General features: G+C 53.1%; 1 protein-coding gene and 1 long non-coding RNA gene across 3 annotated transcripts in view; one reads left to right on the top strand and one right to left on the bottom strand.

Moving 5' to 3' along the window:
* The window catches only part of NAB2 (NGFI-A binding protein 2), a 5,990-nt gene extending 2,402 nt beyond the window's left edge, over nucleotides 1-3,588 (bottom strand). For both annotated transcript variants that reach the window (XM_027967571.3, XM_015094788.4), the window contains exons 1-4: nucleotides 3,348-3,588; nucleotides 1,010-1,883; nucleotides 442-575; nucleotides 44-95 (exon numbers count right to left, since the gene is read on the bottom strand). In XM_027967571.3, the coding sequence (XP_027823372.1) occupies nucleotides 44-95; nucleotides 442-575; nucleotides 1,010-1,883; nucleotides 3,348-3,430 (1,143 nt within the window). In that variant the 5' untranslated portion in view covers nucleotides 3,431-3,588. The remainder of the gene's footprint in view (nucleotides 1-43; nucleotides 96-441; nucleotides 576-1,009; nucleotides 1,884-3,347) is intronic.
* A 2,589-nt stretch (nucleotides 3,589-6,177) lies between these two features.
* On the top strand, nucleotides 6,178-10,483 carry LOC114114012 (uncharacterized). The gene is made up of 3 exons (XR_009599947.1): nucleotides 6,178-6,673; nucleotides 7,912-8,122; nucleotides 8,317-10,483. It is a non-coding gene; the product is annotated as an uncharacterized LOC114114012 (long non-coding RNA).
* Nucleotides 10,484-11,064: the final 581 nt, after the last annotated feature.

Below are 11,064 nucleotides of genomic sequence, written 5' to 3' on the forward strand. Positions count from 1 at the left end.
GGACGGCTGCCCTAACCCCCGATCTTTGCCCTGGAAAACCCACCTCTTGTTTCAGTTTCTTCAGTGGGGGGCCTCCCAGTTCTTCAGGGTGGAGCCTGCAAAGATTGAGAAGAAGGACAAGGACAGTGAGGCTGGGGAGAGACACGTGGCAGACACAGAATCTAAAATGCACTGTTTCCAGAATCTGGAAAGAAGCTAGCTAAGCAGGTATACCCCGCTCAGGCGCCACTGCTGCAGGGGGTGAGGGGGTCTGAGATGGATGGGAGGAGGGGCCAGACCTCAGACAAGTGGAGAAGGGGCCGGACCTCACACATGTGGACTTGGTCAAAGCAAGGCGGGTGGGAAGCAGGATGAGAGGCACCTGAACAGGAAGGCAGGATGTGACCCAGCTCCTAGGCACAGGAATCTGATAGAGGAAGAACCTAGAGAAGGGGGTCTCACCTGGAACCCTTCAAGGAGGACAGGTAGGTGCTCTCTCGGGCCACTTGGCGGGACAGGGAGAAGAGTTCCACCCTCCGCAGTAAGAGGGTGTTGTCCCTCATGCAGAACTGGGCAGCAGCCTCGTTGATGGTCAGCTGTAAAGAGGACCACCAGAGCAGTCAGAATCCTGACTCACCCTTGCCCAGACCTCCTCCCGCCCCTTCTCCATCAGACAAATGAGACCATCCATCAGATGCTTGGTTGGGTTACTGACACTACCAGGAGTTTCCTGGGGGAGGAAGACAGAGGGCAGCACCCAGAGCTTCCTATGAATGCCAGGGACCTCCTCCAATCCTGTGGGGTCCTGGGTGGCATGGAACTGGACAGCTGGCCTCTTGCCTGTGTCTCTGCATCCCCCTCAGTTGAGCAGGGAAGCACAGCAGCAGCTGGGGTTGGTGGAGGAGGGGATCAGGACTTTGGGTCCTGGTCATGGGGCAATGAAACAGACTCGGCAAATGTGAGGATTCTCAGAGGTAAGCAGGTCAAGCTCTAGATGTCCCAGGCAATCCTGGTAGGCTGGGGCCCTCACCTCGTGCAGGCTGAGCTGCTTGCCCTCCCGCCGCTTGGAGTCAAAGCGGCCGTAGATGATGCTGTACTTGCGGATCTCCTCTTCCTTCTGGCTGTCGTTATCGTCCATCTCAAAGATGTGGCCCACACTCCGTGCCAGCTTCTTGTTCAGCTTCAGCAGGGATGTCACCTCCCCAGCATCCCCCCTCGGGAAGCTTCGGAAGATCCTCTCCACGCTCTCCACCACCATGCGCACCATCTCTGGCTCCAGTCGATCTGGACCACTCCCAGTCCCAGCTGCTGCCAGGCCCCCAGCCCCAGTCACCTCAGGGCCGCCTCCCCCTGCTGGTGGGGAAAACGGGGGTGAGCCAGCCTCCTCTTCTCCTCCTGCCCCAACATCAGACTCTGGAGTGCTCCGGCCTGGCCAGATCCGGGGGTCCCCCGCCCCAGGGCCCCCAGGCAATGGTGACAGCTTCTCTCCAAGTTCAAGGGGGCTCTTGGGGCTAAAACTGCGGGCACTGCCCGCCTTTTCCCCCGGGCTGCCATGCCCATTGCTCATGCTCCCTTTCCGGGTCCCTGCCGTCTCAGAGATCTTGAAGAGTGGGATGCTGGAGACAGGCACTGCAGGCACAGGCTGGCTGAAAAGCCCTGGGTTGGTGGCCCACTCTCTCAGTGCCTTCTGCAGGCGTCGGACGTGGAGGGGCTTAGTGGCCATGCCCACGAGCGCCATGATCTCCAGGAACTCCTCCTCCCCCGCCTCGCACAGCTGCTGCACGTCGTCCCCTCCCTGCTGGATGAAGGTCTCGTAGTAGGAAAGAAGGTTGGCACGCTGAAGGACCCGGTACAGCTGCAGCTCCCCCAGGGTCCGAGGCAGGGCCATGGCTCGGGAACTGGGCCTGGGAAGGAGGCGCACAAGGTTGGGGGGGACAGTCAGTGCAAGTTCCCTGCTGGGTACCAACCCATCCTCACAATTGTCTTCTCTTTCCTGCCTGCTTCTCTTCCCCTCTTTTGAATGCTCTCTCTGCTGAGACTTGAGCACAGACTAGGCGAACCAGCCACTGTTCAGCAGCAGTGCTATCCCAGACTGGCTAGAAGTACCAGAAGCCAGATTGGTCTTTGTGGGAGTCAAAGGCTCCAAGCTCCCCCATCCTCAGCTTTTACTTTTGTGGTCTGGGGCAAGGAGACCATGAGTATGAGGCCAGTCAGTACACCCCTGGATTAGCTGGACCAATGTCTCTTCCAGAGCACCATCCTCACCTTCCACCCTACACTCCTAACAGTCTTAACAATACAAAGTTAATGTCCACGCTGAGGTGAACATAGGACCCTTGTCCTCCCTACAGGGGAAACTAGGACCACTGCTGGCCAGCTTTATTCCCTGGTGGCATCCTGCTCATGTGGCTGAGCAGGAAAGGTGTGGCCTCTTCCCCTGCCCTTTCTCACTGTGAGCCAGGCAGACCATCCATCCTCTGCTCCCTTTTCCCACCCCTGCTCAGCTTTTCGCACGGCTTAGGCATTCTTTGCACCTTCTTGCTCTCTCCCCAGGACCTCCCCTACCTTCCAGACTGCCCAGGGCCCCTCAGTTGGTCCCTCTCCCAGCAGTGACCTTCCCACCTGCTCCATAGGTAGGGCCATCCCTTCAGCTCAGGCACGGGGGAGGGGAGGGGTGCCTCAATTGTTCTGCTCTGGGGCCCGGTGCGCCCCCACACACTCCCACAGTGGTAGCGTCTGTGGGCGAAAACCGCCGGGGGGGGCCTCCCGCCTACCCTTCTCTCCTTCATTTTTCCACCCACATCTTCAAGTGTGGGGGAGCGATTCAAGGCCTCTTGAGGGAGGGGTTGCACATCGAAACTCCCCTCCCCACTCTGTAAATAAAGCTACAGAAATGAACAGACGCCTAAGGCTTGCCCCGCGTCTGCAAAGCTCCTCTGATGCTCTCTTGGTTCAAAGGCGCCGGCTTATCCCGGATCCCGGAGCCGCGCGCTCGGTACCAATGACGCGCTGAGCCAGCTGAGCGGCCCTCCGCCGGCACTATTGTCAGCTAGAGCCCCAGGGCTTCCCCTGCCGCCTGGGAGCCCCCGTATTCTTTGCAGGGGGCTCACATGCCAGGTCATGCCCCCCAAATAAACGGGCAATGCAGAATTAGATACTATTCTTTCTCTAGTCTTTCCAGTTGCATCAGATCTCTGTCTGCTCTCAGGGCCCCCTAATTCGAAGACGCACCCCCTCTCCGTCAGTCTCCACCCCCCACCCCCGTCCCGCTTCCCCTCGTCCTCTCCTCGACCTCCGCCCTCCGGACCCCTCTCCCGAGTCCAGCTCCACCCATCTCCACTCCCCGCCGCTTCCCTTTGCCCACTAACTTGAGTCTGGGCTGCGGAGTCCGGCGGGCGCTGTCCCCTCCGCCCGGCGGCTGCTCGGCTGTGGGGGAGGCAGCTCTGTGCATGGACGGCTGGAGACTACCCGGGGTGCCCTTCTCAGTGCCCGGCGTTCAGCGCCTGCTGCGCGCTGCGCTCTTCCCCGCGCGCGAGGCCGTGTCCGCCGCTGTCCGGGCTCCGTCCCTCCCTCCACGTCTCCTCTCTCCGAGCCTCCGCGCCTCTGTCTGTGCCTCTGCCCCCCCCTCCCCGGCTGCGCTTGCCGCCTCTCCGCGCCTCCGCCCCCGCAGGACGCACGGGGAGCGAGGCCCGGCGCAGCGCTGGCTGCCGGGCGGGCGGAGGGCGTGGGCCGAGCCGGGGGCGGAGGCCGGGGGCGGGGGGCGGGCGCCCGGGTCTCTCCGCCGGGCCGGGGAGACGCCGCGGCGGAGAGACAGAGAGAGGCGGAGATGTTGGGGGGAGGGGAGGAGTGTGGAGATGGAGGCGGGGGCGGGGACTCAGCCCGGGGCGCCGAGTTGGAGACTGAGGTGACCGAGGCCGGGCTGTGGAAGGCGGGCTTGGGGATCCAGCGGGCGGGGCGAGGTCGCTCCGTGCCGCCCACGCCGGATGCACAGCCGGCCTTCTCCGCGCCCACGTACCCACGTGAGCGCCCAGCCGGCGACATTCTTACTCCCACTCCCCCTTCCCCTCCGAGAGGAGAGCGGAGTTTCACAACCACGCACAGGTACACAAAGACACCGAGCAGCGCAAAGGACGGGCACACGCGTCTAAACAGCTATGCGGACGCCTGCTGCCCACACTTGAACCTCGCGGTGCTGTACTTGTAAACGTTAGGAGTGAGCCGGGAAAAGTTGTTGGAGACTCGGGGTGCGCGTCTCCTTTCGTGCGTCTGACTCCCATAGAGAGTGCGCTTAAGGCAGGTCTGTGAGCGTGGGCTCCGCAGGAGTCTCTTCCATCTCCAAACGCACTTTCCCAGCCCCTAAAGGAGCTGTTTGAAGAGGCAGTTCTCGGAAACCCAGGCGCCCTTCCATCCTGGCCTGGAGTCCACGTCCAAGTTTGGGAAACAGGAATGGGCGGGGCTTGTTAGAAGCTACCACTTAGACGCGCGTCGATTACAGTCGCGACGGGTTTTGCTGGCGCACAGGTCAGGCAGGCATGGGAGGGGTACCCCGCCTTCCTCTACTCGTCGCACCCTATTTGCTGAGGATGGGGACCTGTTCCTGGGAAACTGTTGTGGCAGCCCTGGGAGAGAGAGGATACCCTTTCTAGGGACGTCTGTTAGGGCACTTGGCCCGCAAGAGTCCAGAGTTAGATGGGCAGCAGGCCGAGTGTGTCCAACGTGGCTCCCTACCGAGGAGTGGGAGGGAGGAGCTCCTTCGAGGAGCCTACCCCTCTCCGAAACCCACTCCCTACCCCCTTTGTTTCTCCCAGCTCCATCTGGTTCCCATTACACTCCCGCCCACGGCTGGGAGGGCGGACAGGCGGGGGCTCTGAGCGCCCGGCCCTGCGGCACTAGGCCCCGAGGAAATGCAGGAGGGTGGGGGGAGGCGGCGGGAAGCGAGCCGGCTGGCCAGAAGCAAGGTTCCCCCTAGTCCAAAACCTCGGCCCCGCCCACCCTTCTGCACTTCTGAGTGGCCCGGGGCGGCCTGGAGTGGGTGGCGTGGGCCAGGGCTGGTTCTACATTCCGGCCTGGCGAGGGGACCTTTCGGCCTTTAGTGGAGGGCCGGAGAGGAGGGGTGGGGGTGCATCGCATCACCGGGGGGAATTTCGGTAGCCCAGATTCTCTTCTCCATTCCATAATGCCACAAACACGGGGGTGGGGAGTGATAGGAACGAGCTGAGTCCTCCGTCCCGCAACTGGAGGGCGCGGCGACACGAGGTCCCTCCGGGGTCATCCCCGACCCCCCTTAGGTGTGTGGGCGCCCCTCCCCCATTCTCCTCTCCGGTTATTTTAGAGCCTGGGCTGCCAGCGGCTGGCCCCGGGTTTCCACGTGCCTCCTCCCTCCCTCTGCCCACGCTCCCCGTGACGCACATCCTCCGCCCACGCAGCCTCTGCTCAAGGCGCCCCCCTCCCTCCCACCCGGCCCTCCTTGGGGCGGTGCCGAGCCCCGGGATCTGTGGGGAGTCGCGGGCCCGCCGGCGAAGAGGGCGGAATAGGGAGTGAAGCAAGGGGGCGGCAACCGACTGGGCGCTCGGCCTTGGGTCCCGGCCCAGAAAAGAGAACGCGGAAGGGACCTGGTCCTGGGGCCGGTACTAGGCCAGAGAGGGAAGAGGGGAGAAAAACCCCGCGCACTGGGCCAGCCCATGCCCCTCGGGGTCAGGAGAAATCTGTTTGGGTGCGACCGTGTGTTTGAGAGTGAAACTCCCGAGTGTTTGTATCTTTGTTTCTCAGGGTTGTCGTGAGGTTCAAGTGAGAGTGTATATGAAAACTGTAAATTGTGAAATGCTCAGAAGCAAATTTAAGACCCTGGAGAAGGAAATGGCAACCCACTCCAGTATTCTTGCCTGGAGATTCTCATGGATGGAGGAGCCAGTCCGTGGGTTCGCAAAGAGTCGGACACGACTGAGCGACTTCACTTCACTCCCAGTTTGTACTTCTGTACCCCGAGGTTGTGTATCTATACGTTTCTTTACATCTACTTGTGTGTCTGTGTCTCTAGGTTTGTGAGCCCCTCTGCGTGGATTTAAAAATATGTACATTTTAAAAACCATTGACTTGTCAAGCCCCGCCAGAGGCCCAGACTCCCCCGCAGCCGGAGCTGCTGAGATGTCTGTTCTTCGCTTCCCTCCCACTCCTACCACCTCCAGCTCCCCTCCTCCTCCCTTCCGTTGAGAACAAGGAATTTCCAGCCCTTAGCAAATGGAGAGAGAAACAAAAAGACCAAGATTAAGGGAAACTACGGAAAAACAACAAAGAGACAGGTGAGGGATGATTGACAAAGAGGTGCATCAAATTAAAAAAATAATTTCTTCTCTTTTTCTCCTTGATATAGGACTTCCCTGGTGGCTCAGACGGTGAAACGTCTGCCTACAATGCGGGAGACCTGGGTTCAATCCCTGGGTCGGGAAGATCTCCTGGAGAAGGAAATGGCAACCCACTCCAGTATTCTTGCCTGGAAAATCCCATGGACGGAGGAGCCTGGCAGGCTACAGCCCATGGGGTCACAAAGAGTCGGACAGGACTGAGCAACTTCACTTTCACTTTTCTCCTTGAACCCGGTTTTCCCCAGGGTGGCTCAAGGCGGCTTCTCTACTGGGCTCACCTGCTTACCCCCTCCTTCCTGGGCTGTGTTCTCAGAGGGACACAGAGCTGAGCGGTGGGTCCCATTTAATCAAGTTTAATGCTACACTGATCTCTTCCAAGAAGGGAAACTATCCTCTAACAATTTTCCAAGAACAGAGGAAAAGATTGTGAAGAAAGTGGGTGGAAGAGGAGTGAGGGAATTGCTAACCAGAAGGATTGTCATTACTAGGCACGAGTAGATTTGCATCTAGCAGACTGCCCTGCTCACCAACTACCGTCCCCCAAGTTTTCACCTGGGCGAATGCAGCACAAATGTCACCTTTCTGGTCCCTGTTCTTCCTGCAACTCCTCTAGGCAGAATTAATTCCTCCGATCCCTCAGTGACCCCCTCCCCTCCCCTGGCCAAACCTCTTTGTACATGTTTTAATTACAGTTGATTGTTTCCACCTCTAGCCTAGGACTTCTGATCTGGTATCTGGTGGGTCCTCTGAAATGAGTGAGTTGATGATGCTATTTCCAGGCCTGAGCAGCTTTAAAAAGGGCAGTTAACCCAGAGGGGGCTGAACCTGGGCAGAATTGTTCAAGTGGTGACAATTGTTTTCCATGTCTCCTTCCTTTTTAAAGTTGCCAGTGAGTCTCACAAGTCTGGCTCCTTGGCCTTCTAATGTTTGCTATTTTGGTAAATTAATTCATACCCAGGTGCTAAAGGTAAAGTCTGAAGTCCTTGCTGGTAACAGAAAAATATGTTAGAACTGTAGTTGAAGTATTGTCCTTCAGTTTAGTCATCTCATCAGAGATGCTTCACCCTCAAAGACAAACCTGATTTCTGTGTTTAAGGAGCCACATAGGTAGTGGGGGAGGTAGACACATAAAGAATTACAGTATAGTGCAATAATAGGGCTACAAACAGTGATAGAGGCATGGGGCAAGTGATATTTTCTGCTTGGGGTTGTGAGGGGCTGGTTGAGACAGGCATCCAAAGGAGGTGATGATGCGGCCTAGAATTTTGAAGTATAAATAGATTTCCAGGAAGAAGGGAGAATCAAGTCACAGAAAACAGAGTTTAAATTTACATGGAAGTATGAAACAGAATGATACATTGGAGAAATGAGAAATTGTTCATTATTGCTGGATGGGGATTGCTGGTGATTAAAAAGGAGCCCTGGGAGGTGTACAAGGCCATTTCATTTAGGATATTCTAGACCAGAGCTTCTCAACCTATAGTAAAGGACAAGTTTTTTTAAAAATTATTTATCTACTTACCTATATATTTTGTGCTGGGTCTTCACTGCTGCACTCGCTTTTCTCTAGCTGTGAAGAGCGGAGACTACTCTCTAGTTGCGGAGCTCGGGCTTCTCATTGCAGTGGCTTCTCTTGTTTCGGAGCACAGGCTCTGGAGCGCAGGCTCAATAGTTGGGGTGCACCAGCCTGCTGCTCCACAGCATGTGGGATTTTCCCAGACCAGGAGTCAAACCCACGGCTCCTGCATTGGCAGGTGGATTCTTGACTACTAAGCCACCAGGTAAGCCCAGGACCAATTTTTAAAGCAATTTAGAATCACTGTAGAGTACACTACTCTCTAAAAAACAGTAATAACATGAATTATTTTTTTAAATCCCCATTTTATTAGATTCAATAAATATAAAATTTTGCTGTTAAATTGCTATAGAAGTTTCTAAATGCCTACACTTAACTTCTGAAATTGTTTCATTGCAGATTGGTAACAAAATTTGGACAAGATGGTTGGATGGCATCACCGACTCAATGGTCATGAATTTGAACAAGCTCTGTGACATGGTGAAGGACGGGGAAGCCTGGATTGCTGTAGTTCACAGGGGTCACAAAGAGTCGGATACAACTGAGCGACTGAACAACAAAAATAACAACAAACTTTGAGTGGCACTGTTGTAGTTAAAATTTGTTTCTTTTATTTAAGTGATAAGCATATGAGGTACTCTGTGAGCACAGAGGATGGCCTTGTTTGTGTTTTTATTTATTTGGCTGTGTTGGGTCTTGTTTGCAGCACTTGGGATCTTCATTGCATCATAGGGGATCGTTCACTCTGGGCATGAACTCTCTAGTTGTGGCTTATGGGCTAAGCTGCTCTGTGCCATGTAGGATCTTAGTTCCTCAACCAGGCATCAAACCTGTGTCCCCTGTATTGCAAGGTGCATTCTTAACCACTAGACTACCAGGAAAGTCCCCAAATTTGTTTCTATACATCTGTATTTAGGTGATATTAGGACCGTGGGCCATAAAGTATCACAGGAGATACCATGGAACCATAAAGACTTTTACATGGGAGTGACATGGTCAGATCTGTATTTAGGAGTGGTATGGAGAAAAGGTTTTATGGATGTTAAAACTGCAGAGAGGCCAACTTGAAGGAAACAGAAGTGCTCTGAGAAAGATGGCAAGGTGCTAGACTAAATCACTGGTGCTGGAGATGGAGAGGAAAGGACAGATTTAAAAGATAGTCATCGGGGCTTCCCTGGTGGCTCAGAGGTAAAGAATCCACCTGCCAATGCAGGAGCCATGGGTTCTATCACTGACCCACATGCTGCAGGGCGACTAACCTTGCTCTGCAACTACTGAGCCCGTGTTGAAGAGCCTAGGAGCCACAACTACTGAAGCCGCAGGGCCCTAGAGGCTGTGCTCTACAAGAGAAGCCTCTGCAGGAAGCCTACACACAGCAACTAGAGCATAGCCCCTGTTCGCTGCAACTAGAGAAAAGTCCACACAGCAATGAAGACCCAGCATAGTGAAAACTCCAATACATAGAGAATTATTTTTCAAAAAAAACTTAAAAAAATCATCATTGGGTAATATGAATAGGATTTGATGATTGGCTAAAGGGTTGGGCGAAGAGAAGAGTTTAGAGTAATTCTCAGGCTTCTGGCTTGGGTGACTGAGTGGATACAAAGGAGCATTGTCATCAGATAGGCACCATCTGCAGTCTTTTTCCTAAGTTAAGAAAGTTACGAAAACCAAAAATTTTCATATCTCTTTTGACTACAAAACCTAATCTGACTTGAACTTACTTTGTGGCGGAACTCCTAGCTTATCAAGGCTGTATATTGTCATCTTGCTTATTTAATTTACATGCGGAGTACATCATGTGAAATGCTGGACTGAATGAAGCACAAGCTGGAATCAAGATTACAGGGAGAAATATCAATAACCTCAGATAAGCAGATGACACCATCCTTATGGCAGAAATCGAAGAGGAACTAAAGAGCTTCTTGATGAAAGTAAAAGAGGAGAGTGAAATAGCTTATTAATACAAAAGGTTATTTATAGTTTCATTTATGCCACTTTCATTTATACCAATGTGAATATTCATCTCTCATTGCAGAAACATTAATTTGTTTATGAGGTACTGTCCCAGACCCCACTGAGACTGCTGTCTTATTTATTGCATATGCACCATATTACATTTCTAAAATCCAAAAAATTCTGAAACACATTTACGATCCAGATTTCCTGCCCCATTTACTCATCAGCGTTGGCCTGAGTTTTTTTGGCTATTTGCATAAATCAGATCCACCTGCAGATAATGAATATTCATTGAAGTGTGTGCTATAGACTCTGAAGATGATTCTCAAAGTGTTTTGAGCAGTGTTCATATTATTAAAACAAGGCTAAAAGCTGCTTGAATTGAGTACCTGGAAGTGATGGAACTCATTTGGATGATAAGGTTTAATGTGTTTATGGACAACCAGTTTTATTACTGTACACTGCGTTTACATATTTTAACAGTCAGTGGTGGGAATTCTCCGGAGGTCCAGTGGTTAGCACTCATTGCTTTCACTGCCGGATCTGGGTTCAATCCCTGGTGGGGGATTGAAAAAAAAAAAAGTCAGTAAATGACCCTCTGGAATTAGTTCCCCTGTTCTCTGGCCTTTGTTCAAAACCGAAGAGCAAGCTCTGAATGTTAAGAATTTGGGACCTGGTAGAAAATGAAGTGTGTTTGTGTGTTGAGGGGTGTAGGTGTATAAATTATTTTTTAAAAGTTTTAGACTTACAGAAAAATCGAGCAGATAGTAAAGAGAGTCGTCCTTTACTCCCCATCCAGTTTCTACTGTTACTATCTCACATTAGTACTGTGTGTTTACCAGCATTAATGAGCCAGCATTGATAACATTAACTAAAGCCTATCGTTTACTCAGATTTCCTTAGTTTTTACCTAATTTTTTTCTATTTCAATTTTTTTCTATTTATATATCATGGATCCCATCCATGATACTATATTACATTTGATTTCCATATTTTATTAGGCTCCTCTTGGCTGTTAGTTTCTCAGAATTGCCCTGTTAGTGATGACTATGAGGAGTATTGACCAGGTATTTTGTAGGTTGCCTCTTTGTTTTGCTGTATCACACATGGCTTGTGAGATCTTATGGTTTCCCCACCAGGGACTGATCCTGAGCCTTTGGCAGTGGAAGTGGAGAGCCATAACCCTGG

Source organism: Ovis aries, chromosome 3, assembly GCF_016772045.2.
Source record: "Ovis aries strain OAR_USU_Benz2616 breed Rambouillet chromosome 3, ARS-UI_Ramb_v3.0, whole genome shotgun sequence".
NCBI lineage: Eukaryota > Metazoa > Chordata > Mammalia > Artiodactyla > Bovidae > Ovis > Ovis aries.